The 27659-nt window shown below is 48.6% G+C and overlaps 1 protein-coding gene across 8 annotated transcripts in view; it reads right to left on the reverse strand.

Moving 5' to 3' along the window:
• The window catches only part of ABLIM2 (actin binding LIM protein family member 2), a 342851-nt gene that overhangs the window by 152331 nt on the left and 162861 nt on the right, over positions 1 to 27659 (reverse strand). For all 8 annotated transcript variants that reach the window (XM_063924017.1, XM_063924051.1, XM_063924068.1 and 5 more), the window contains exons 3-4: positions 2632 to 2815; positions 2260 to 2375 (exon numbers count right to left, since the gene is read on the reverse strand). In XM_063924017.1, coding sequence (XP_063780087.1) covers positions 2260 to 2375; positions 2632 to 2815 — 300 coding nt within the window. The remainder of the gene's footprint in view (positions 1 to 2259; positions 2376 to 2631; positions 2816 to 27659) is intronic.

The raw sequence follows: 27659 nt of genomic DNA on the forward strand, positions 1-27659 counted from the left end.
TCGCTCTAGGGGTAACAAGCACTGGAGAGAGATAAATTGGAGAAGTACCCACAGCACCCAATCAGTTTATAACTGTAATTTCCTACATTGTGCTAGATACAGGGCAGTTAGAAGCTGATTCTTTATATATCCCCCCCCCCCTCCGCCAGTCTCACTGCTGCTGCTACCTCTTGCATGTGAGATCTAATTACGTATCTTGTGAAGCATCCACTGTGCTCTGCACGCAGCAAACATTTGTTCGCTGTATCCATTTACCGTAACGCCATGCATCTAAATATATGCGGAATAGTAATGCAAAGAGATGTTCTAAATAAAACATGTTTTGCGGTGATTTATGGTTTACAATGTAAGGCAATGTCTAATATCAATGTTACAGCAAAACCATTTAAAGGATGACATAAAGCTCTGTATTCATCAGCTCCGCAGCCAGCGTTTTGTCAAGGATCATCGGTAATTTACAGTTGACAGGGAAATATTCTGATCAGGACAAAAGCTCTTTCAAAATTGTGTAAAATTACCTTTTCAGGCTTTTTTCCTCCGTAATTATTAATTTTTATGTTATATATTTACTATGTCACTTTAAGTGCACATTTTAGCTGGGAATTGTGACCAGGAAAAACAGGCTGAGACCAGGAAATCTGAGAGTAGAGACACTGACTATATATACTGTATATATCTCAAGGTGGCACTGGATGCTTGTATCCGTTCGCTCACGTAGAAAGACTCAGGATGATATAGGCCAGGGCTTCTCAACCGGTGGTACCAGGGGAGCTCACAGAGATGAGGGGGTATGAGAGCAAATTATCTGCTTGGGTCACCTCCCGTCCCCGTCCCAGTGGCACTAGCACTGGGGCATCACACTGAAGACACTCTGCCAGTCTTTGCTAACTTCATTGCAGATGCCAAGGCCATTTTTTTAAAAAGAAAGCACCAGAAATTAAGCCACCAGTGGCCGTCTGGCGAAACCCTGCTCTGGGTGGCGTGGGGCAACACTGGCTCAAGAGGGACTGTGGACACCACACACCCTGATCCTTAAAATAATGTAAAAATTAAAAATACAGACAGAGATAAAACATAAGTGTTGTCTCAAACAATTAACTACATATATGGCTGCTTGGCAAGCATTAATACACACAGAACCTTGAATTAAGCTATTCTTAATCAAACACATTTGCAGCACCCTTATGCTAATGCGAATATCCTGTCTCTATTTTTCTGTCCACAAGTAATGGGACTTAGTACTGACCCCCCACGCCAGGCTGGCCAGAAACAGACGCTCAATCTCTATCCGTTCCCAGCCAGACTGGATACTTGCCTACTCTCCCGAAAAAGCCGGGAGGCTCACGAAAATCGTGTGGCACTCCCGCCCCCCTGGGGAAGTGGGCAAGTCTTCCGGAATGCCGCTCATCCCTCTCCCGCTCACCTCCTCCCCTGGCTTCCCATGGTTACGCGGCAAGCTGTCAGACAGAAGGGGGTGGGGTGATGACGCAATTCGTGCTAAATCGCGTCATTGTAGCCCCGCCCTCCGCTTTACCATGCCGGTAATATAGGCATTGTAAAGCGGGGGTGGGGCTACGATGATGCGTTCGCATCACCACGCCCCCGTTCTGCCTCCTCCACGCCCCCTGCTTTGTGACCTGGCTACTCCCTCCAGCCTAGAGCAGCCTAGATGTAGGCAAGTATGGAAGCTGGACTACACTCCCACACAACAGTCCCGTGAGATGGATCTGTTCTGTGGCACGGTAGTCGCTCAGTTGCGATCTGCCGATGGACATATCCAGCCGCCTGTTTACGTATGGTGCTGCACGCATGCGCAGTTTGCGCATACACATTTTGGACTTGCCTCCAATACAGAATCAGCCCCATAACCTTTACTATGAGGTGCATTTACTATAACTTCCAAAAAGGAAAAGTGGGATGGCGCCCACAGCAGCGGGAGAAGTCACCCAGCACTGCACCCCCTGCATGGACTGAGAACAAATTCCACACACCATCTATAGAAGCTAATATGGACATAATGTATATCAGAGGTTCTCAAACTCAGTCCTCGGGAGCCCACACAGTGCATGTTTTGCAGGTAACCCAGCAGGTGCACGGGTGTATTAATTACTCACTGACACATTTTAAAAGGTCCACAGGTGGAGATAATTATTTCACTTGCGATTCTGTGAGGAGACCTGCAAAACATGCACTGTGTGGGCCCCCGAGGACCGAGTTTGAGAACCTCTGATGTATATTATATACCAGAGACACACTTACTTCTCAAACACTGGATAGATAAATTACTGTTGCCAACGGTGGGAGAGATGGAACATTTTTGGCATATGCACTCCTTGCCATTAAAAGTCACACGGTCGCCAGGAGGGAACGGGTTTCTGGAACACATTAAATCAATGGATTAGAACAGGAACTTTTTTGAAACTCCCAAATAAAAGATAACAGGCAGGTATACATTTAGTAAAGGTTAGTACAGACAAAGCACAGCGGTAACATTTGTAGTTAGGTTTGGAGCCCTGTAACAATTAGGGATCTAAAAAAAAAGCTGGAGTTGATTAATTCTGCACTATACATCAGACCCAAATAATGGATGATACAAGGTGGGCCTGCGACACCATATGAGGGCATGCTTACCTGCACACAGCGCACACAAAGCAACGGGGATGGTAGGTTTTGCCCAGTGCGGAAACCACTTCTCCCTCTATGAATTGATCGCAGCTCAAGCACCGGGTCCCGTACAGTTTCTGATAGTCCACTGTACACATGTAATCCCCCTGCCGCACAAAGAAGCCGCCCTGCGCAAGGTCACATCCGCACGCTAAAAGCAAGAGAGAAAACAGTCACTGTAACATTTCCGTCATTCTAGGTTACCAGCACAGGAATAAAATATGGTCCATGTGGCCCAGCTTAGGATCTGTGGCTATAGATCATAAGGAGCCTACTCAGTCTCACCAGCTGCTTTCTCATCAGAATCCAAAATATATGTATACATTAATATATATATATATATATATATATATATATATAAAAATATATATAAAATGTATTTATTAACAGTTTCTTACTGTATATAGCGCAGCAAAATCCGTTGCACTTTACAACTGGGACACAATTATAAAACAAGACTGGTTAATAACAGACAGTCATACAGGTAGGAGGGCCCTGCTCGCAAGCTTACAATCTATGGGGAAATTGGCATTGATACACAGAGATATTTGTTATCTATTGCATAGTTGTCAACCAGACTGCAAAGGTGGTGAATCAGGGTCAGGAGGAAGGGAAAGTGAAGTAAGAGAAAATATGTGGAGGATATGTGTGGACTGTACAGTGGGGATATAATTGAATAGGAAAGCTTATGAAGGTTATGTGAGCGGTTCTGGAATTTGATAAGTTAGCCTGAAGAGGTGAGTTTTCAGGGAACGCTTGAAGGTTTAGAGACTACGGGGTCTGTTTTCTAAGCTTTAGATGGAGATAAAGTTGCTGGAGATAAAGTACCAGCCAATTGGCTCCTAAATGCCATGCCACAGGCTGCGTTTGGAAAATAACAGTTAGGAGCCGATTGGCTGGTACTTTATCTCCAGCCACTTTATCTCCATCCAAGTCTTAGTAAACAGACCCCTTAATGAGAGGTAAACGTATGAAGCAGTGAGAAGAGTGGAGAAGTGAGCCAGTGGAGAAGTTGCCCATTGCAACCAATCAGCATTAAAGTAACATTTATAATTTGCATACTATAAAAGTATACAGAACAACTGATTGGTTGTCACAGGCAACTTCTCCACTGGCTCACTTCTCCACTCTTATCACTGCTTCATACATTTACCAGTAGAGGAGTCTTATTGTGCGTGGTAGGGCATTCAACAGAGTGGGTGCAGTAAGGGCCGTCTTTTTGTATGGGCTCAATGGGCTCTTGCCCAAGGGCCCCAGGAGTATAAGGGCCCTAGGCTGATAGCTGAGGGTCCCCTCTTTCCATGGGTACCATATTTTTGAAAATCGGAGTCTGGGGAACCGGAGATATCAGACTTGAAAGCAGTGGTCCCCATCCAAGACTGTTAATTACGCTTCCCAGCCAGATATCTCAGGTTCTGTTTGAATTTTTCTGGGTATACGCCAAAAGCTGGGACTCTCCCCTTTTGGTGGACACTAGCAGCTTGTCTCTAGTATGCCCAGAACCAGAGATATTAGCCTTCAAGCAGCTGGTCCCTGCTCCAGCTCCACACGCCTGGCATGCAGTTTTATATTTTCATTGGTGAATTGCTCTGGCTCCTGAACTCTGATTCCCAAGTCCACAGAACATTCTGAAAGGTGAGACACTCTAGTTTTTATACCATTCAAAAAGCTAAGAAATATATTTTCAGAAACTTGAGATATCTGCAGTCAAGCAAGCTACCCTCCCACCAGAAAATAATAAATATTAAGCCCACTCCACTATCCACTCCTTCCCTACGTATTAAACGGGTGGTCTTCAGGTTGCCGACTGTCGGGATCCCGGCCGGCGCACAGTATACCAGTGCCGGAATCCCGACAGCCGGCATAACAGTTTTTCTCCCTCGGGGGGGTCCAGAATAAATGGCGTGGCGCGCCACCGTGCCCGCAAGGGGCTCATTTGCACTCGCCACGCTGTCGGTATGCCGGCGATCGGGCTTCCGGCGCCGGTATGCTGGTCGCGGGGAGCCCGGCCGCCGGCATACCATACCACACCTTATTAAACACCCCTTACCACCCTGGACCAAGGCTTCTTCATTCAGCTCAATGTCCCCTTCTACAGTTTAGCCCCATTTGTGAAGTAAAGGTGCAATTAGCAGAAATTACTGCTCCAGGTCCTACATGCTGAGCGGAAGATAGAACATCCCCTACCGCCCGCGGGACATTAAAGCTGCTGCTGAAGGATGGGCAGAGGGCCCAGTGCATTGCTGTGCCCAGGGGCCTACACTGCTGTTAAGACAGCCCTGGGTGCACCCCGAAGAAAGTCCTCCAATCGTGCATGGGAACAAGTAATAAGTGTAGATGAAAGACGTAGATCTTGTGTCACGATCTGGGTATCTGGACGCCATTACTTACCCTTCAGATGCCTCCTAAGGCTGGCTCAGCGTTCCAGGACCGGATCCCGATGTTCCTGAGTTTCCACATGCAGAATGTCAGAGTGGTGATTTCATCAGCCGCGGCCTCCGCTGTGCCCGCGTGGTTAAATGTGCGCTTGTCAGTCTGGCGTCTCCTGTCTCCTGTGGCCGGCGTCGCCATTACTGTTTCAATTCTCACATGGATTACAAACCAAACTTCCCTCCAAGTGTCTGCATGGGCGCAGCCATCTTGGATTTTGTCATCTGATTATTTCCACCAATCTGCTGTCTGTATTGTTGATTTGCATAATTGCCTAGCCAACCCCTTCCTTGCTGCAGGTATAAGTATGCTGTGCCTGAGCAAGGAAGGCGTCAGTGCTTTGGTTGTCTAACCTAGTTCCAGTTTGTCTCTCTCCTGTGGTTGTCTTCCAGGTTCCAGCTCCTGTCTCCAGACTTCTGCTATAGAGACCCGCACCAGCATTCCATCTGCGGTGTAGCCTGACTCTCCGATCCATTCTGGACTCACCTGTTTCCAGCTACAACAATCACCTGCTTCCAGCCCAGCTTCCAGCAGTGTACAGCTTCTCTTAAAGGGCCGGTGTCCTTTCTGCAGTTTACCACTCTCCACCGGTATTATTATTTCACCGCTCTCAAACAATCACCTGCTTCCAGCCCAGCTTCCAGCAGTGTATAGCTTCTCTTAAAGGGCCGGTGTCCTTTTCTGCAGTTTACCACTCTCCACCGGTATTATTATTTCACCGCTCTCAAACTCCAAACTTCATTATTATTTCATCGCTCTCAAGTTCGTTTATTATTTAACTTGTTCCAGACAGTATCCACTCCGTACCAACAACAGTCTGGTTCCAGCCAGTATCCACAGCAGCCGTTTTACCTTCAGCAGCCCAGCCTTTCCTGGAACATCAGCTGGTACGATCCTGGGTTCTCTCCATTGCTACAGTCAGGTCTGGTAAGGACTTTCCAACTAGAAGATTATAAGAACTGTCTCACACTACCAGTGCCTGTGGCCCTTGCCACCCTGTAGTACCCAGGAATTGTATTTATCCTCTGTTGACTTTTATGTTTCCTTTTACTGCTGCTGTGTTACGGAGTTTGTCATAATAAACATAATTGACTTTTATCCTGGTTGTCGTGGTCACGCCTTCGGGCAGTTATTCTACATGTTACTTACATGTCTAGGGGTCTGATACAACCTCCCAGGTTCCGTTACATCTCAGCCCCTACAACTGAGGCTGCCTCCCGTCAGCTCAGGCCCTCAGTTGTGACAGTAAGCACTGACCTAATGAATCCAGCCGGAGACCAGGATCAAGCGGCCAGGCCGATGCAAGAACTGGCAGCCCGACTTGAACATCAGGAGGCTGCACAGGGCCACATCATCCGCTGTCTCCAGGATCTCTCTACACGGCTGGATGGGATTCAAACGACCCTCCGTGGACCTGGCACGTCCGGTGCGTCCACTACAGTGACACCAGCTGTAACCCCACCCACCTTACCCATTTCCAGTCCACATCTTCATCTTCCAACGCCAGCAAAATTTGATGGATCTCCAAGGTTCTGCAGGGGATTTCTCAATCAATGTGAAATCCACTTTGAGCTTCTACCTGGCAATTTCTTCAGTGACCGTACCAAAATTGCCTATATCATCTCCCTTCTCAGTGGCTCAGCCCTTGACTGGGCATCACCTTTATGGGAGAAGTCTGATCCCCTGCTATCCTCCTATACTGACTTTGTAGCTACATTCAGGCGCATCTTCGACGAGCCAGGCCGGATAACATCTGCTTCATCTGAGATTCTCCGTTTACGCCAGGGAACACGTACTGTGGGACAGTATCTTATACAGTTTAAAATCCTGGCATCCGAACTGGCATGGAACGACGAGGCCCTGTATGCTGCATTCTGGCATGGCTTATCAGAACGCATCAAGGATGAGTTAGCTACCAGAGACTTGCCCTCTAAGTTGGATGAGCTAATTTCTCTTTGCACGAAGGTTGATCTACGTTTCAGAGAGAGAGCAACCGAGCGAGGAAGATCATCTACTCCTAAATCTTCTGCTCCTCCTCCTCGTCAACCATCTCCATCCAAGGATGAGCCTATGCAAATTAGTCGTTCCCGTCTATCTCCCGCTGAGCGCCGAAGACGTCTCTCTGAGTCTCTCTGTCTCTACTGTGCAGCTCCGTCGCACACTATCAATGCCTGTCCCAAACATCCGGGAAACTCCAGATCCTAGCTCGCCAAGGAGAGGGCCGGCTAGGAGTAATGATCTCCTCTCCATCTCCTCATGACTGTAACCTCCCAGTGTCGCTCCAAATTGCTCAACGTTACAGGAACGTCATTGCCCTCCTTGATTCCGGAGCAGCTGGGAATTTCATAACCGAAGCTTATGTTAAACGGTGGTCCCTACCCACCGAGAGACTGTCCTCGTCCATCTCTTTGACTGCCGTGGATGGCAGCAAGATTTTTGACGCAGTCATTTCCTTAAGGACTCTTCCAGTTCGTCTGAGAGTGGGAGTTCTTCATTCTGAGTATATTTCTTTTTTAGTGATTCCAAGAGCCACACATCCAGTGGTTTTAGGCCTTCCATGGCTCCGTCTCCACAACCCATCAATTGACTGGACGACTACGCAAATACTGGCATGGGGTCCCTCCTGTGCTGAGACTTGTTTAGCCAAAGTTCTTCCTGTTTGTTCTTCCTTCCCCAGGTCATCTGATGTTCCGCCTCCTCCATATCAAGACTTCACGGACGTGTTCAGTAAAGCCTCTGCTGATATCCTTCCTCCTCATAGAGAATGGGACTGCCCAATCGACCTCATTCCAGGGAAGGTTCCACCGCGAGGCCGAACTTATCCGTTGTCTCTGCCTGAGACACACTCCATGGAAGAGTACATCAAAGAGAACCTGGCGAAGGGTTTCATCCGACCATCTTCTTCTCCAGCCGGCGCAGGCTTCTTCTTCGTTAAGAAGAAAGACGGTGGTCTGCGTCCGTGCATCGACTACAGAGGTCTGAACGACATTACCGTCAAGAACCGATACCCTTTACCCCTGATTACCGAGCTCTTTGATAGAGTTAGTGGTGCAACTATTTTCACAAAGCTGGACTTGAGGGGTGCCTACAATCTCATCCGAATCCGTGAGGGTGACGAGTGGAAGACCGCCTTTAACACCCGTGACGGACATTATGAGTACCTCGTCATGCCCTTCGGATTGAGCAACGCTCCAGCAGTCTTCCAGCACTTCGTGAATGAGATTTTCAGGGACATCTTGTACCGCCATGTCGTGGTTTATCTAGACGACATCCTCATCTTTGCTAATAATCTCGAAGATCATCGTTTCTGGGTAAAAGAGGTTCTTTCCCGTCTCCGTGTCAATCACCTCTATTGTAAATTGGAGAAGTGTGTGTTTGAAGTTAAAACCATTCCGTTTCTAGGTTACATTGTGTCCGGTTCCGGACTAGAGATGGATCCTGAGAAACTCCAAGCAATCCAGAATTGGCCTATACCCTTAAGCCTCAAAGGGGTCCAGAGGTTCTTAGGGTTCGCCAATTATTATAGAAAATTTATACAAGACTTTTCCACCATTGTGGCGCCTATCACTGCATTAACCAAGAAAGGTGCTAATCCGTCCAAGTGGTCCGAGGAAGCTACACAGGCCTTTCACCTTCTGAAGCAACGGTTCATCTCTGCACCAGTTCTGAAACAGCCCGACACCGACTCTCCTTTTATCTTAGAGGTAGATGCCTCCTCCGTTGGAGTAGGAGCAGTGTTATCCCAGAGGGCCAAAGATGGACATCTACACCCTTGCAGTTTCTTCTCCCGGAAGTTCTCCCCAGCTGAGCGCAACTATGCCATTGGCGATCAGGAGTTGCTAGCCATCAAGCTCGCTCTGGAGGAGTGGAGATACCTGTTGGAGGGAGCTTCCCACTCAATCACCATACTTACCGACCACAAAAATCTTTTATATCTCAAAGGCGCACAATGTCTGAATCCTCGTCAGGCCAGATGGGCACTTTTCTTCTCTAGGTTTGACTTTAAACTCCAGTTCTGTCCGGGTTCTCAGAATCGTAAGGCCGATGCCCTTTCCCGCTCATGGGAGCAAGAAAATGAGTCCGAGTCTGCAGACAAGCATCCTATTATTAATCCGTTGGCATTCTCCACGGTAGGGATGGACTCTACGCCTCCACCAGGGAAAAGTTTTGTTAAGCCAGTTCTAAGGAAGAAGCTCATGCATTGGGCCCATGCTCCCCGTTTTGCTGGACATACAGGCATTCAGAAAACCCTTGAATTTATTTCTAGGTCCTACTGGTGGCCAACTCTGAAAGAAGGACGTTATGGAATTTATTGCCTCCTGCCCAAAGTGTGCCCAACACAAAGTCTCCCGCCAGTCGCCTGCGGGGCAACTGGTTCCATTATCTGTTCCCCGTCGACCTTGGACCCATTTGTCGATGGACTTTGTTTCCGATCTACCTATCTGCAACAAGTTTAATACCATCTGGGTGGTAGTTGACCGGTTCACCAAGATGGCACATTTCATCCCTCTCACCGGTCTTCCGTCAGCTTCCAAGTTGGCTCAAGTGTTTATACAAGAGATCTTCCGACTTCACGGTCTTCCTGAAGAGATCATCTCGGATCGTGGAGTACAATTTGTAGCCAAATTTTGGCGAAGTTTGTGTCAATCCCTCCAAGTCAAGTTAAAGTTTTCCACGGCTTACCATCCTCAGACCAATGGTCAAACCGAGAGGGTGAATCAGGACTTGGAGGCCTTCCTCCGTATATATGTGTCTTCCTCTCAAGATGACTGGGTTCAACTCCTTCCTTGGGCCGAGTTCAGCCACAACAATCAATACCATTCCTCATCTTCTTCTACACCATTCTTCATTAATTATGGATTCCACCCTAAAGTCCCAGAATTCCAACCGCTTCCCGCAACTTCTGTTCCAGCAGTGGATGTCACCTTGCGTCAGTTTTCAAATAACTGGAGGAACGTCCGCGCAGCCCTGCTTAAAGCCTCATTCAGGTATAAGAAGTTTGCCGATAGGAAGCGTAGAGCGGTTCCTGCTCTCAAGGTGGGTGATCGTGTGTGGCTGTCCACGAAGAATTTGAGGTTGAGAGTTCCCAGCATGAAGTTTGCACCTCGCTACATCGGACCCTTCAAGATTGAACAAGTCATCAATCCTGTTGCCTACAGGTTACAGTTACCATCCTTCTTGAAAATACCCAGGACATTTCATGTTTCTTTGTTGAAACCGCTGATCCTGAATCGGTTTCATTCCGCACTTCCTCCAGCTCCCAAAGTTCAGACTCAACGGGGAGTCGAGTACGAGGTGGCCAAGATTTTGGACTCACGTTTCCGTTACGGTCAGTTACAATACCTCATTGACTGGAAGGGCTATGGTCCTGAAGAACGCTCTTGGACCAATGCCTCAGACGTCCATGCTCCTGCCTTGGTCCGAAATTTCCACGCAAAGTTTCCTTTAAAGCCTAAGAAGTGTCCTGGGGCCACTCCTAAAGGGGGGGGGTGCTGTCACGATCCGGGTATCTGGACGCCATTACTTACCCTTCAGATGCCTCCTAAGGCTGGCTCAGCGTTCCAGGACCGGATCCCGATGTTCCTGAGTTTCCACATGCAGAATGTCAGAGTGGTGATTTCATCAGCCGCGGCCTCCGCTGTGCCCGCGTGGTTAAATGTGCGCTTGTCAGTCTGGCGTCTCCTGTCTCCTGTGGCCGGCGTCGCCATTACTGTTTCAATTCTCACATGGATTACAAACCAAACTTCCCTCCAAGTGTCTGCATGGGCGCAGCCATCTTGGATTTTGTCATCTGATTATTTCCACCAATCTGCTGTCTGTATTGTTGATTTGCATAATTGCCTAGCCAACCCCTTCCTTGCTGCAGGTATAAGTATGCTGTGCCTGAGCAAGGAAGGCGTCAGTGCTTTGGTTGTCTAACCTAGTTCCAGTTTGTCTCTCTCCTGTGGTTGTCTTCCAGGTTCCAGCTCCTGTCTCCAGACTTCTGCTATAGAGACCCGCACCAGCATTCCATCTGCGGTGTAGCCTGACTCTCCGATCCATTCTGGACTCACCTGTTTCCAGCTACAACAATCACCTGCTTCCAGCCCAGCTTCCAGCAGTGTACAGCTTCTCTTAAAGGGCCGGTGTCCTTTCTGCAGTTTACCACTCTCCACCGGTATTATTATTTCACCGCTCTCAAACAATCACCTGCTTCCAGCCCAGCTTCCAGCAGTGTATAGCTTCTCTTAAAGGGCCGGTGTCCTTTTCTGCAGTTTACCACTCTCCACCGGTATTATTATTTCACCGCTCTCAAACTCCAAACTTCATTATTATTTCATCGCTCTCAAGTTCGTTTATTATTTAACTGGTTCCAGACAGTATCCACTCCGTACCAACAACAGTCTGGTTCCAGCCAGTATCCACAGCAGCCGTTTTACCTTCAGCAGCCCAGCCTTTCCTGGAACATCAGCTGGTACGATCCTGGGTTCTCTCCATTGCTACAGTCAGGCCTGGTAAGGACTTTCCAACTAGAAGATTATAAGAACTGTCTCACACTACCAGTGCCTGTGGCCCTTGCCACCCTGTAGTACCCAGGAATTGTATTTATCCTCTGTTGACTTTTATGTTTCCTTTTACTGCTGCTGTGTTACGGAGTTTGTCATAATAAACATCATTGACTTTTATCCTGGTTGTCGTGGTCACGCCTTCGGGCAGTTATTCTACATGTTACTTACATGTCTAGGGGTCTGATACAACCTCCCAGGTTCCGTTACATCTCAGCCCCTACAACTGAGGCTGCCTCCCGTCAGCTCAGGCCCTCAGTTGTGACATCTTGTGAAGAGCGATACATATATATACAGTGCATCCAGAAAGTATTCACAGCGCTTCACGTTTTCCACATTTTGTTATGTTTCAGCATTATTCTAAAATGGAATAAATTCATTTTTCCCCTCAAAATTATACACACAATACCCCATAATGGCAACGTGAAAAGTTTTTTTGTGATTTTTGCCAATTTATGAAAAATAAAAAACTAAGAAATCACATGTACTAAGTATTCATAGCCTTTGCTATGGAGCTCAAAATTGAGCTCAGGTGCATCCTGTTCCACTGATCATCCTTGAGATGTTCTTACAGCTTAATTGGAGTCCACCTGTAGTAAATTCAGTTGATTGGACATGATTTGGAAAGGCACATACCTGTCTATATAAGGTCCCACACTTGACAGTGCATATCTGAGCACAAACCAAGCATGAAGTCAAAGGAATTGTGTCACGATCCATCACATGATCGGATCCCAGAATATGATATTTCTCCTATTGTGTGTGTGTGATATAAAATGTTATTTCCTGTGAACTGCTTGTGGACATAATCCCAAGAGGCCTGCCTGCCATTTCCCTCTGCTAGGTTGTAAATATTGCGGTCATAAACCCAGGGGGTTATCACTGAGTGCATTTCCCCAAGCCACTCTGTACTGAGGCCATAAATGTGTTTAGTAGTGACAAGATCAAAGATCAAAACCCAGCAATAAGGTGGGAGAAGAAATTTATGTTCGAGTTCTGGTCTCTCATTCTAACCTAAATGTTGGGGGTGGAAGACTGCATCATTCAGCTCTCATCTTCAAACAACCGGTCACTTAGGTCATAAAGCAGACAGCCTGGAGTTCTGTGTCCATGTGGGCTAATCCCCCTACCCTAACTCTTGCAAGACAACCAGGTGAAGAGGGTGTATGATACCTTAAGGCCAGTGTCCAGAAATACAGCACTGAGCTGGTTAAAAATCCCAAGGGTGGGAATGGGTGAGTGCAGCTGAAGGGTATAACTATCACTCTCTCAGTAATATGGGTGTTCATTCTTCATGGGATGTAGCGATTGCTAGGAGTGTTCCATTCAACTCATCTGTGTTATCCCCACGGCTGGATTCTAGATTTGTGCGTAAGTCTAGGCTTCGGAATTCTTAACCCTTTTTATTTTTGTTTGAGATTGTACTGTACTCTGTGTGTATTTTAAAAATATTCTGAATAATCTTTGTAACACTTTTTGTAACTAAAGCTCTGAAGTATTCTTGGAATTAAAATGACAAATTCTAGACCTGAATCTATGATTCTTAGAACTTAAGGCCTTGTGTGGCCAACGTTACCGATTTTTCTAAGTATTAATAACTGTGTGTGAAAGGTAGAAGTGAAGGCTACCTTGCGTTTAGACGCTAAATCTCTCTTGCTGGTGGTGGCGAATGTGTTTGTATAACCCCCGCGTGTCCAAAGTGACCCCAACGTCACAGGCGGTGCTTCTCAGATTGGCGTATCTGGAGAAGCGACCAGCAGGTCTGTGACAAATTGTCTGTAGACCTCCGAGACAGGACTGTCTCAAGACACAAATCTGGAGAAGGGTACAGAAAAATATCTGCTGCTTTGAAGTTCCCAATGAGCACAGTGGCCTCCATCATCCGTAAATGGAAGAAGTTCAAAACCACAGGACTCTTCCTAGAGCTGGCCGGCCATCTAAACTGAGCGATCGGGGGAGAAAGGCCCTAGTCAGGGAGGTGACCAAGAATCCGATGGTCACTCTGTCAGAGCTACAGCATTCCTCTGTGGAGAGAGGAGAACCTTCCAAAAGGACAACCATCTCTGCAGTAATCCACCAATCAGGCTTGTATGGTAGAGTGGCCAGACGAAAGTAACTCCTTAGTAAAAAGCACATGGCAGCTCACCTGCAGTTTGCCAAATGCACCTAAAGGAGTCTCAGACCATGAGAAACAAAATACTCTGGTCTGATGAGACAAAGATTGAACTCTTTAGTGTGAATGCCAGGCGTCATGTTTGGAGGAAACCAGGCACCTCTCATCACCAGGCCAATACCATCCCTACAGTAAAGCATGGTGGTGGCAGCATCATACTGTGGGGATGTTTTTCAGCGGCAGGAAAGTCACGACAGAGGAAAAGATGAATGCAGCAATGTACAGAGACATTCTGAATGAAAACCTGCTCCAGAACAATCTTGACCTCAGACTGGGGCGACGGTTCATCTTTCAGCAGGACAACGACTTAAGCACACAGCCAAGATATCAAAGGAGACAACTCTGTGAATGTCCTTGACTGGCCCAGCCAGAGCCCAGACTTGAATCCGATTGAACATCTCTGGAGAAATCTGAAAATGGCTTGTCACCGACGCTTCCCATCCAACCTGATGGAGCTTGAGAGGTGCTGCAGAGAGGAATGGGCAAAATTGCCCAAAGATAGGTGTGCAAAGCTTGTGGCCATCATATTCAAAAAGACTTGAGGCTGTAATTGCTGCCAAAGGTGCATCAACAAAGTCTTGAGCAAAGGCTGTGAATTCTGTGTACATGTGATTATTTAGTTTTTTATTTTTAATAAATTTGCAAAAATCACAAAAAAACTTTTTTCAAGTTGTCATTATGGGGTATTGTGTGTAGAATTTTGAGGGAAAAAATAAGAATTTACTTACCGATAATTCTATTTCTCGGAGTCCGTAGTGGATGCTGGGGTTCCTGAAAGGACCATGGGGAATAGCGGCTCCGCAGGAGACAGGGCACAAAAAGTAAAGCTTTAGGATCAGGTGGTGTGCACTGGCTCCTCCCCCTATGACCCTCCTCCAAGCCTCAGTTAGGTACTGTGCCCGGACGAGCGTACACAATAAGGAAGGATTTATGAATCCCGGGTAAGACTCATACCAGCCACACCAATCACACTGTACAACCTGTGATCTGAACCCAGTTAACAGTATGATAACAGCGGAGCCTCTGAAAGGATGGCTCACAACAATAATAACCCGATTTTTGTAACTATGTACAAGTAATGCAGATAATCCGCACTTGGGATGGGCGCCCAGCATCCACTACGGACTCCGAGAAATAGAATTATCGGTAAGTAAATTCTTATTTTCTCTATCGTCCTAGTGGATGCTGGGGTTCCTGAAAGGACCATGGGGATTATACCAAAGCTCCCAAACGGGCGGGAGAGTGCGGATGACTCTGCAGCACCGAATGAGAGAACTCCAGGTCCTCCTTAGCCAGGGTATCAAATTTGTAGGATTTTACAAACGTGTTTGCCCCTGACTAAATAGCCGCTCGGCAAAGTTGTAAAGCCGAGACCCCTCGGGCAGCCGCCCAAGATGAGCCCACCTTCCTTGTGGAATGGGCATTTACATATTTTGGCTGTGGCAGGCCTGCCACAGAATGTGCAAGCTGAATTGTATTACACATCCAACTAGCAAAAGTCTGCTTAAAAGCAAGAGCACCCAGTTTGTTGGGTGCATACAGGATAACAGCAAGTCAGTTTTCCTGACTCCAGCCGTCCTGGAACCTATATTTTCAGGGCCCTGACCACATCTAGCAACTTGGAGTCCTCCAAGTCCCTAGTAGGCGCAAGACACCACAATAAGCTGGTTCAGGTGAAACACTGACACCACCTTAGGGAGAGAACTGGGGACGAGTCCGCAGCTCTGCCCTGTCCGAATGGACAAACAGATATGGGCTTTTTTGAGAAAAAAAACCACCAATTTGACACTCGCCTGGTCCAGGCCAGGTCCAAGAGCATGTTCACTTTTCATGTGAGATGCTTCAAATCCACAGATTTGACTGGTTTTAAACCAATGTGTTTTGAGGAATCCCAGAACTACGTTGAGATCCCACAGTGCCACTGGAGGCACAAAAGGGGGTTGTATATGCAATACTCCCTTGACAAACTTCTGGACTTCAGGAACTGAAGCCAATTCTTTCTGGAAGAAAAATCGACAGGGCCGAAATTTGAACCTTAATGGACCCCAATTTGAGGCCCATAGACACTCCTGTTTGCAAGAAATGCAGGAATCGACCGAGTTGAAATTTCTTCGTGGGGCCTTCCTGGCCTCACACCACGCAACATATTTTCGCCACATGTGGTGATAATGTTGTGCGGTCACCTCCTTTCTGGCTTTGACCAGGGTAGGAATGACCTCTTCCTGAATGCCTTTTCCCTTAGGATCCGGCGTTCCACCGCCATGCCGTCAAACGCAGCTGCGGTAAGTCTTGGAACAGACATGGTACTTGCTGAAACAAGTCCCTTCTTAGCGGCAGAGGCCATAAGTCCTCTGTGAGCATCTCTTGAAGTTCCGGGTACCAAGTCCTTCTTGGCCAATCCGGAGCCATGAGTATAGTTCTTACTCCTCTATGTCTTATAATTCTCAGTACCTTAGGTATGAAAAGCAGAGGATGGAACACATACACCGACTGGTACACCCACGGTGTTACCAGAACGTCCACAGCTATTGCCTGAGGGTCTCTTAACCTGGCGCAATACCTGTCCCGTTTTTTGTTCAGACGGGACGCCATCATGTCCACCTTTGGTAATTCCCAACGGTTTACAATTATGTGGAAAACTTCCCCATGAAGTTCCCACTCTGCCGGGTGGAGGTCGTGCCTACTGAGGAAGTCTGCTTCCCAGTTTCCATTCCCGGAATGAAACACTGCTGACAGTGCTATCACATGATTTTCCGCCCAGCGAAAAGTCCTTGCAGTTTTTGCCACTGCCCTCCTGCTTCTTGTGCCGCCCTGTCTATTTACGTGGGCGACTGCCGTGATGTTTTATCCCACTGGATCAATACCGGCTGACCTTGAAGCAGAGGTCTTGCTAAGCTTAGAGCATTATAAATTTACCCTTAGCTATATTTATGTGGAGAAAAATCTCCAGACTTGATCACACTCCCTGGAAATTTTTTCCTTGTGTGACTGCTCCCCAGCCTCTCGGGCTGGCCTCCGTGGTCACCAACATCCAAAACTGAATGCCGAATCTGCGGCCCTCTAGAAGATGAGCACTCTGTAACCACCACAGGAGAGACACCCTTGTCCTTGGATATAGGGTTATCCGCTGATGCATCTGAAGATGCGATCCGGACCATTTGTCCAGCAGATCCCACTGAAAAGTTCTTGCATGAAATCTGCCGACTGGAATTGCTTCGAAGGAAGTCACCATTTTTTTACCATGGCCCTTGTGCAATGATGCACTGATTTTAGGAGGTTCCTGACTAGCTCGGATAACTCCCTGGCTTTCTCTTCCGGGAGAAACACCTTTTTCTGGACTGTGTCCAGAATCATCCCTAAGCACAGGAGACTTGTTGTCGGGATCAGCTGCGATTTTGGAATATTTAGAATCCACCCCTGCTGTTGTAACAGTATCCGAGATAGTGCTACTCCGACCTCCAACTGTTCCCTGGACTTTGCCCTTATCAGGAGATCGTCCAAGTAAGGGATAATTAAGACGCCTTTTCTTCGAAGAAGAACCATCATTTCGGCCATTACCTTGGTAAAGACCCGGGGTGCCGTAGACAATCCAAACGGCAGCGTCTGAAACTGATAGTGACAGTTCTGTACCACGAACCTGAGGTACCCTTAGTGATAAGGGCAAATTTGGGACATGGAGGTAAGCATCCCTGATGTCTCGGGACACCAGATAGTCCCCTTCTTCCCGGTTCGTTATCACTGCTCTGAGTGACTCCATCTTGATTTGAACCTTTGTAAGTGTTCAAATTTTTTTAGATTTAGAATAGGTCTCACCTAGCCTTCTGGCTTCAGTACCACAATATAGTGTGGAATAATACCCCTTTTCTTGTTGTAGGAGGGGTAATTTAATTATCACCTGCTGGGAATACAGCTCGTGAATTTTTTCCCATACTGCCTCCTTGTCGGAGGGAGACCTTGGTAAAGCAGACTTCAGGAGCCTGCGCAGGGGAAACGTCTCGACATTCCAAACTGTACCCCTGGGATACTACTTGTAGGATCCAGGGGTCCTGTACGGTCTCAGCGTCATGCTGAGAGCTTGTCAGAAGCGGTGGAACGCTTCTGTTCCTGGGAATGGGCTGCCTGCTGCAGTCTTCTTCCCTTTCCTCTATCCCTGGGCAGATATGACTCTTATAGGGACGAAAGGACTGAAGCTGAAAAGACGGTGTCTTTTTCTGCAGAGATGTGACTTAGGGTAAAAACGGTGGATTTTCCAGCAGTTGCCGTGGCCACCAGGTCCGATGGACCGACCCCAAATAACTCCTCTTCCTTTATACGGCAATACACCTTTGTGCCGTTTGGAATCTGCATCACCTGACCACTGTCGTGTCCATAAACATCTTCTGGCAGATATGGACATCGCACTTACTCTTGATGCCAGAGTGCAAATATCCCTCTGTGCATCTCGCATATATAGAAATACATCCTTTAAATGCTCTATAGTCAATAAAATACTGTCCCTGTCAAGGGTATCAATATTTTTAGTCAGGGAATCCGACCAAGCCACCCCAGCTCTGCACATCCAGGCTGAGGCGATCGCTGGTCGCAGTATAACACCAGTATGTGTGTATATACTTTTTATGATATTTTTCCAGCCTCCTGTCAGCTGGCTCCTTGAGGACGGCCCTATCTATAGACGGTACCGCCACTTGTTCTGATAAGCGTGTGAGCGCCTTATCCACCCTAAGGGGTGTTTCCCAACGCGCCCTAACTTCTGGCGGGAAAGGGTATACCGCCCATATTTTCTATCGGGGGGAACCCACGCATCATCACACACTTCATTTAATTTATCTGATTCAGGAAAAACTACGGTAGTTTTTTCACATCCCACATAATACCCTCTTTTGTGGTACTTGTAGTATCAGAAATATGTAACACCTCCTTCATTGCCCTTAACGTGTGGCCCTAATAAGGAATACGTTTGTTTATTCACCGTCGACACTGGATTCAGTGTCCCTGTCTGTGTCGACCGACTAAAGTAAACGGGCGTTTTAAAACCCCTGACGGTGTTTTTGAGACGTCTGGACCGGTACTAATTGTTTGTCGGCCGTCTCATGTCGTCAACCGACCTTGGCGCGTGTTGACATTATCACGTAATTCCCTAAATAAGCCATCCATTCCGGTGTCGACTCCCTAGAGAGTGACATCACCATTACAGGCAATTGCTCCGCCTCCTCACCAACATCGTCCTCATACATGTCGACACACACGTACCGACACACAGCACACACACAGGGAATGCTCTGATAGAGGACAGGACCTACTAGCCCTTTGGAGAGACAGAGGGAGAGTTTGCCAGCACACACCAAAAACGCTATAATTATATAGGGACAACCTTATATAAGTGTTTTCCCTTATAGCATCTTTTTTATATATTTCTAACGCCAAATTAGTGCCCCCCCTCTCTGTTTTAACCCTGTTTCTGTAGTGCAGTGCAGGGGAGAGCCTGGGAGCCTTCCCTCCAGCCTTTCTGTGAGGGAAAATGGCGCTGTGTGCTGAGATAGGCCCCGCCCCTTTTTCGGCGGCCTCGTCTCCCGCTCTTAACGGATTCTGGCAGGGGTTAAATATCTCCATATAGCCCCCGGAGGCTATATGTGAGGTATTTTTAGCCAAAAAAGGTTTTCATTTGCCTCCCAGGGCGCCCCCCTCCCAGCGCCCTGCACCCTCAGTGACTGCCGTGTGAAGTGTGCTGAGAGGAAAATGGCGCACAGCTGCAGTGCTGTGCGCTACCTTAAGAAGACTGAGGAGTCTTCTGCCGCCGATTCTGGACCTCTTCTCGTTTCAGCATCTGCAAGGGGGCCGGCGGCGAGGCTCCGGTGACCATCCAGGCTGTACCTGTGATCGTCCCTCTGGAGCTAATGTCCAGTAGCCAAGAAGCCAATCCATCCTGCACGCAGGTGAGTTCACTTCTTCTCCCCTAAGTCCCTCGTTGCAGTGATCCTGTTGCCAGCAGGACTCACTGTAAAATAAAAAACCTAAGCTAAACTTTTCTAAGCAGCTCTTTAGGAGAGCCACCTAGATTGCACCCTTCTCGGCCGGGCACAAAAATCTAACTGAGGCTTGGAGGAGGGTCATAGGGGGAGGAGCCAGTGCACACCACCTGATCCTAAAGCTTTACTTTTTGTGCCCTGTCTCCTGCGGAGCCGCTATTCCCCATGGTCCTTTCAGGAACCCCAGCATCCACTAGGACGATAGAGAAATTAATTTATTCCCTTTTGGAATAAGTCTGTAACATAACAAAATGTGGAAAAAATGAAGCACTGAGTACTTTCCAGAAGTGTGTGTGTGTGTATTATCTATAATATTTGTCTAAATCTGTGACTCTGTGCCCGTAACGCTGGGTGGAGTCACAGCGGTGGGCGGAGTCAGCAAGTCTCTGCTCCTGCTGCCTGTCCATCTCTCTCTCTCCCCTCCCCCCACCCATCAGCAGCTCTGATTCCCCGGCCGCGGCGCCGGCCCAACAACAACGGCTGATGCCGCCCCCGGCATACACATTAGGAGGGACGGGTGGCGCAGGAGAAGGCTCTCATAGCCCTCCCTGCGCCGTGTACACAGACCCGACGCCTCCTCCGCACAAATCCCGCTGTCAGCTCTCCTGCTGTGACAGGAGGCGAGTGCTGCAGTGACGTCATCTCCTGCAGCACTCGCCTCCTGTCACACAGCCGGCACACACTCTCCAGTCTCCATGGGCTGCCAGCATCTACAGGCAAGCTGGAAACACCCCCGAAGCGAGAGAGAACAGACCCGCGAGGCCACGCCCCTTTCACAGCAGACCACGCCCCCTTTTCAGCCGCGGGGGGGGGGGGGGGGGGGAGAGATGTGTGTAACAGTAATGCTGAAATGCTGACCCAGTGACGCCTCTGGACACTGTACTGTTTACCAGCCTGCAGCAGCCGCCCACAGCCCCAACGGTGAGTCCCTCCGGCCATCCTACCCACTGTTTCTATGTCTGCTCGCCACTTTACACAAGTCTCCTCTTCTGGTGCCCTCCCCCTCCACTACTTTCCCCCCTCTCTTCATCAGCTTCCTCACTGGGGACCCTCCCTGCCGACCCGCGTCTCTATATCCCCTCCCTACCACCCCGCGTCTCTCTATCCCCTCCCTACCGCCCCGCGTCTCTCTATCCCCTCCCTACCGCCCCGCGTCTCTATATCCCCTCCCTACCGCCCCGCGTCTCTCTATCCCCTCCCTACCGCCTCGCGGCTCTCTATCTCCTCCCAACCGCCCCGCGTCTCTATATCCCCTCCCAGCCGCCCCGCGTCTCTCTATTCCCTCCCTACCGCCCCACGTCTCTATATCCCCTCCCTACCGCCCCGCGTCTCTCTATCCCCTCCCTACCGCCCCGCGTCTCTCTATCCCCTCCCTACCGCCCCGCGTCTCTATATCCACTCCCAGCCGCCCCGCGTCTCTCTATCGTCTCCCTACCGCCCCGCGTCTCTATATCCCCTCCCTACCGCCCCGCGTCTCTATATCCCCTCCCAGCCGCCCCGCGTCTCTCTATCCCCTCCCTACCGCCCCACGTCTCTCTATCCCCTCCCTACCGCCCCGCGTCTCTATATCCCCTCCCAGCCGCCCCGCGTCTCTCTATCCCCTCCCTACCGCCCCGCGTCTCTCTATCCCCTCCCAGCCGCCCCGCGTCTCTCTATCCCCTCCCTACCGCCCCGCGTCTCTCTATCCCCTCCCAGCCGCCCCGCGTCTCTCTATCCCCTCCCAGCCGCCCCGCGTCTCTCTATCCCCTCCCTACCGCCCCGCGTCTCTCTATCCCCTCCCTACCGCCCCGCCTCTCTCTATCCCCTCCTCCCTATGCCTCTGTATCCCCTCCCTACCGCGTCTCAGTATTCCCTCCCTACCGCTCTGCGTCTCTGTATCACCTCCCTACCGCCCCGTGTCTCTGTATCCCCTCCTACCGCCCCGCGTCTCTGTATCCCCTCCCTACCGCCCCGCGTCTCTCTATCCCCTCCCTACCGCCCCGCGTCTCTCTATCCCCTCCCTGCCGACCCGCGTCTCTATATCCCCTCACTACCACCCCGCGTCTCTCTATCCCCTTCCTACCGCCCCGCGTCTCTATATCCCCTCCCAGCCGCCCCGCGTCTCTCTATCCCCTCCCTACCGCCCCACGTCTCTCTATCCCCTCCCTACCGCCCCGCGTCTCTATATCCCCTCCCAGCCGCCCCGCGTCTCTCTATCCCCTCCCTACCGCCCCGCGTCTCTGTATCACCTCCCTACCGCCCCATGTCTCTGTATCCCCTCCTACCGCCCCGCGTCTCTGTATCCCCTCCCTACCGCCCTGCGTCTCTCTATCCCCTCCCAGCCGCCCCGCCTCTCTGTATCCCCTCCCTATCGCCCCGGGTCTCTCTATCCCCTCCCTACCGCCCCGCGTCTCTCTATCCCATCCCTGCCGACCCGCGTCTCTCTATCCCCTCCCTACGGCCCTGCGTCTCTCTATCCCCTTCCTGCCGCCCTGCGTCTCTCTATCCCCTCCCTACCGCCCCGCATCTCTCTATCCCATCCCTGCCGACCCGCATCTCTCTATCCCCTCCATACCGCCCCGCGTCTTTCTATCCCCTCCCTACCGCCCCGCGTCTCTATATATCCCCTCCCTACCGCCCTGCGTCTCTCTATCCCCTCCCTACGGCCCTGCGTCTCTCTATCCCCTCCCTGCCGCCCTGCGTCTCTCTATCCCCTCCCTACCGGCCCGCGTCTCTCTATCCCCTCTATCCACTCATACAAATATTGAACCGCAGCAAGGCGTGCAGGGGTTAAGGGGGCGTAGCCCCTTTCGACGGTGTGAAGAGCGCCCGTAGGGCGCGATGAAGCACCTAGTATATATATATATATATATATATATATAAAAAGAATAGTAGAGAATAGCGCCTATGTATACCTAGTGAGGCACCCTGGTGCGAAATTACAAAGGATTGATTTCTAATAATCCTTTTTACTGAGCACGACACACCTCATACATGAGTGAGTGGCAGCTCTTAAACCGTATAAGAGTAAAGATTAAGAAAATGGAGTAAAAAAGAGCGCCTAATAGTGTTGGTGAGAGAAAACTTTGTGAGTTCAGGTGTAGTAATAAATTAAACAATATGCAGCAACTTAGCTTAAAGAATTTTCGGGTAGATGACTCTTAGGAGCAGGACATGTAAAAGAGAGATTAAGGCAACATAGTGTGTACTGTTTTTGAATTATCACAGAAGCTTAGGAACTATGCTAGTTCCAATATTTGATAAAATAGCGACAAATTAAAAACAGTAACACTTTAATAAACACAGTCCTGCCACAAATGCAGGTCACAAATAAATACAATTAGAATAATGACATTAAAAAACACATATAATAGTCTATAGCAGCTTGTCTGTTCGTAAGTGTAGGTATTAACCGTACAAGATTAAGGGATATAGCGAGCTTATCTGTCCGCATATGGAAAATCCAAGATTTAAAAGGATATATAGGCAGATTTTCTGTCCAAAAATGTAGGTAGCAAACGTACAAGATTGAAAATTAAAAACAGCTTATCTGTCCACAAATGGGGAAGACCAAGGGGTGAGCAAGTCCCTGCACAACGCGTTTCGTCCTGGTATGAGGACTACTTCAAGGGGATACTCATTGTGGGAAATGAAGGATATTTATAATGTGATAAGGGGTCTATCTCTCACATGTGACCCCTTATCACATTATAAATATGCTGGCTATATCCCTTAATCTTGTACGGTTAATACCTACACTTACAAACAGACAAGCTGCTCTAGACTTTTATATGTGTTTTTTAATGTCATTATTCTAATTGTATTTATTTGTGACCTGCATTTGTGGCAGGACTGTGTTTATTAAATTGTTACTGTTTTTAATTTATGTTGCTGTTTTATCAAATATTGGAGCTAGCATAGTTCTTAAGCTTCTGTGATAATTCAAAAACAGTACACACTATGTTGCCTTTATCTCTCTTTTACATGTCCTGCTCCCAAGAGTCATCTACCCGAAAATTCTTTAAGCTAAGTTGCTGCATATTGTTTAATTTGTTACTACACCTGAATTCTCAAAGTTTTCTCTCACCTACACTATTAGGCGCTCTTTTTTACTCCATTTTCTTAATATATATATATATATATATATATATATATATATACATACAATGCTCAAAAAAAATCAAACTGTCCACTTAGGAAGCAACACCGATTGACAATCAATGTCATATACTTTTGTGCAAATGGAATAGACAACAGGTGGAAATTATAGGAAATTAGCAAGACACCCCCAATAAAGGAGTTGTTCTGCAGGTGGTGACCACAGACCACTTCTCAGCTCCTATGCTTTCTGGCTGATGTCTTGGTCACTTTTGAAAGCTGGCGGTGCTTTCACTCTAGTGGTAGCATGAGACGGAGTCTACAACCCACACAAGTGGCTCAGGTAGTGCAGCTCATCCAGGATGGCACATCAAAGCGAGCTGTGGCAAGAAGGTTTGCTGTGTCTGTCAGCGTAGTGTCCAGAGCATGGAGGCGCTACCAGGAGACAGGCCAGTACATCAGGAGACGTGGAGGAGGCCGTAGGAGGGCAACAACCCAGCAGCAGGACCGCTACCTCCGCCTTTGTGCAAGGAGGAAAAGGAGGAGCACTGCCAGAGCCCTGCAAAATGACCTCCAGCAAGCCACAAATGTGCATAAGTCTACTCAAACGATCAGAAACAGACTGCATGAGGGTGGTATGAGGGCCCGATGTCCACAGGTGGGTGTTGTGCTTACAGCCCAACACCGTGCAGGACGTTTGGCATTTGCCAGAGAACACCAAGATTGGCAAATTCGCCACTGGCGCCCTGTGCTCTTCACAGATGAAAGCAGGTTCTCACTGAGCATGTGACAGACGTGACAGAGTCTGGAGACGCCAAGGAGAACGTTTTGATGCCTGCCACATCCTCCAGCATGACCGGTTTGGCAGTGGGTCAGTAATGGTGTGGGGTGGCATTTCTTGGGGGGCCGCACAGCCCTCCATGTGCTCGCCAGAGGTAGCCTGACTGCCATTAGGTACCGAGATGAGATCGTCAGACCCCTTGTGAGACTATATGCTGGTGCGGTTGGCCCTGGGTTTCTCCTAATGCAAGACAATGCTAGACCTCATGTGGCTGGAGTGTGTCAGCAGTTCCTGCAAGACGAAGGCATTGATGCTATGGACTGGCCCGACCGTTCCCCAGACCTGAATCCAATTGAGCACACCTGGGACATCATGTCTCGCTCCATCCACCAACGCTGCTTTAGTCCAGGTCTGGGAGGAGATCCCTCAGGAGACCATCCGCCACCTCATCAGGAGCATGCCCAGGCGTTGTAGGTAGGTCATACAGGCACGTGGAGGCCACACACACTACTGAGCCTCATTTTGACTTGTTTTAAGGACATTACATCAAAGTTGGATCAGCCTGTAGTGTGTTTTTCCACTTTAATTTTGAGTGTGACTCCAAATCCAGACCTCCATGGGTTCATAAATTTGATTTCCATTGATAATTTTTGTGTGATTTTGTTGTCAGCACATTCAACTATGTAAAGAACAAAGTATTTAATAAGAATATTTCATTCATTCAGATCTAGGAAGTGTTATTTTAGTGTGTTCCCTTTATTTTTTTGAGCAGTGTATATATATATATATATATATATATATATATATATATATATAAGATTTTAAACCTACCGGTAAATCTTTTTCTCGTAGTCCGTAGAGGATGCTGGGGACTCCGTAAGGACCATGGGATAGACGGGCTCCGCAGGAGGCATGGGCACTTTAAGAAAGAACTTTAGGTATTGGTGTGCACTGGCTCCTCCCTCTATGCCCCTCCTCCAGACCTCAGTTAGAGAAACTGTGCCCAGAGGAGACGGACAGTACGAGGAAAGGATTTTTGTTAATCCAAGGGCAAGATTCATACCAGCCCACACCATTCACACCGTATAACTTGTGATATACTAACCAGTTAACAGTATGAAAACAACACAGCATCAGTCTGATACTGATGAAAACTATAACAATCCTTATGTAAGCAAAACTATATACAAGTCTTGCAGAAGTAGTCCGCACTTGGGACGGGCGCCCAGCATCCTCTACGGACTACGAGAAAAAGATTTACCGGTAGGTTTAAAATCTTATTTTCTCTTACATCCTAGAGGATGCTGGGGACTCCGTAAGGACCATGGGGATTATACCAAAGCTCCCAAACGGGCGGGAGAGTTCGGATGACTCAGCACCGATTGAGCAAACAGGAGGTCCTTCTCAGCCAGGGTATCAAACTTATAAAACTTTGCAAAGGTGTTTGACCCCGACCAAGTAGCAGCTCGACACAGTTGTAATGCCGAGACACCTCGGGCAGCCGCCCAAGAAGAGCCCACCTTACTAGTGGAATGAGCCTTAACCGATTTTGGCAACGGCAATCCAGCCGTAGAATAAGCCTGCTGAATCGTGTTACAGATCCAGCGAGCAATAGTCTGTTTTGAAGCAGGAGCACCAACCTTGTTGGCTGCATACAGGACAAACAGTGCTTCTGTTTTTCTGACCCTAGCCGTTCTGGCCACGTAAATTTTCAAAGCCCTGACCACATCAAGGGACTCGGAATCCTCCAAGTCTTGCGTAGCCACAGGCACCACAATAGGTTGGTTCATATGAAAAGATGACACTACCTTAGGCAAAAATTAAGGACGGGTCCGCAATTCCGCTCTATCCATATGGAAAACCAGATAGGGGATTTTATGAGACAAAGCCGCCAATTCCGACACTCGCCTAGCCGAAGCCAAGGCTAATAACATGACCACCTTCCAAGTGAGATATTTTAACTCCACTGTTTTAAGTGGTTCAAACCAGTGCGACTTAAGGAAACTCAACACCACGTTAAGGTCCCAAGGCGCCACCGGAGGTACAAAAGGAGGCTGAATATGCAGCACTCCCTTCACAAAAGTCTGTACTTCTGGGAGAGAAGCTAATTTCTTCTGAAAGAAAATGGATAAGGCCGAAATCTGAACCTTAATGGAGCCTAATTTTAGGCCCAAATTCACTCCAGTCTGTAGGAAGTGAAGGAAACGGCCCAGATGGAATTCTTCCGTAGGAGCATTCCTGGCCTCACACCAAGAAACATACTTTCGCCATATACGGTGATAATGTTGAGCTGCCACGTCCTTCCTAGCCTTTATCAGAGTAGGAATGACCTCATCTGGAATGCCCTTTTCCGCTAGGATCCGGCGTTCAACCGCCATGCCGTCAAACGCAGCCGCAGTAAGTCTTGGAACAGACAGGGTCCCTGTTGCAAAAGGTCCTGTCTTAGAGGAAGAGGCCACGGATCTTCTGTGAGCATCTCCTGCAGATCCGGATACCAGGCCCTTCGCGGCCAATCCGGAACAATGAGAATTGTCTGAACTCCTCTTTTTCTTATTATTCTCAACACCTTCGGGATGAGAGGAAGAGGAGGAAACACATAGACCGACTGGAAAACCCACGGTGTCACTAGGGCGTCCACAGCCACTGCCTGAGGGTCTCTTGACCTGGCGCAATACCTCTGTAGCTTTTTGTTGAGGCGGGACGCCATCATGTCTACCTGATGAAGTCCCCACTCTCCTGGATGCAGGTCGTGTCTGCTGAGGAAGTCTGCTTCCCAGTTGTCCACTCCCGGAATGAACACTGCTGACAGTGCGCTTACATGATTTTCCGCCCAGCGAAGAATCCTAGTGGCTTCCGCCATTGCCACTCTGCTCCTTGTGCCGCCTTGGCGGTTTACATGAGCCACTGCGGTGATGTTGTCTGACTGGATCAGAACCGGTAGGTCGCGAAGCAAGGTATCCGCT

Source organism: Pseudophryne corroboree, chromosome 1 (genome assembly GCF_028390025.1).
Source record: "Pseudophryne corroboree isolate aPseCor3 chromosome 1, aPseCor3.hap2, whole genome shotgun sequence".
Classification (NCBI taxonomy): domain Eukaryota; kingdom Metazoa; phylum Chordata; class Amphibia; order Anura; family Myobatrachidae; genus Pseudophryne; species Pseudophryne corroboree.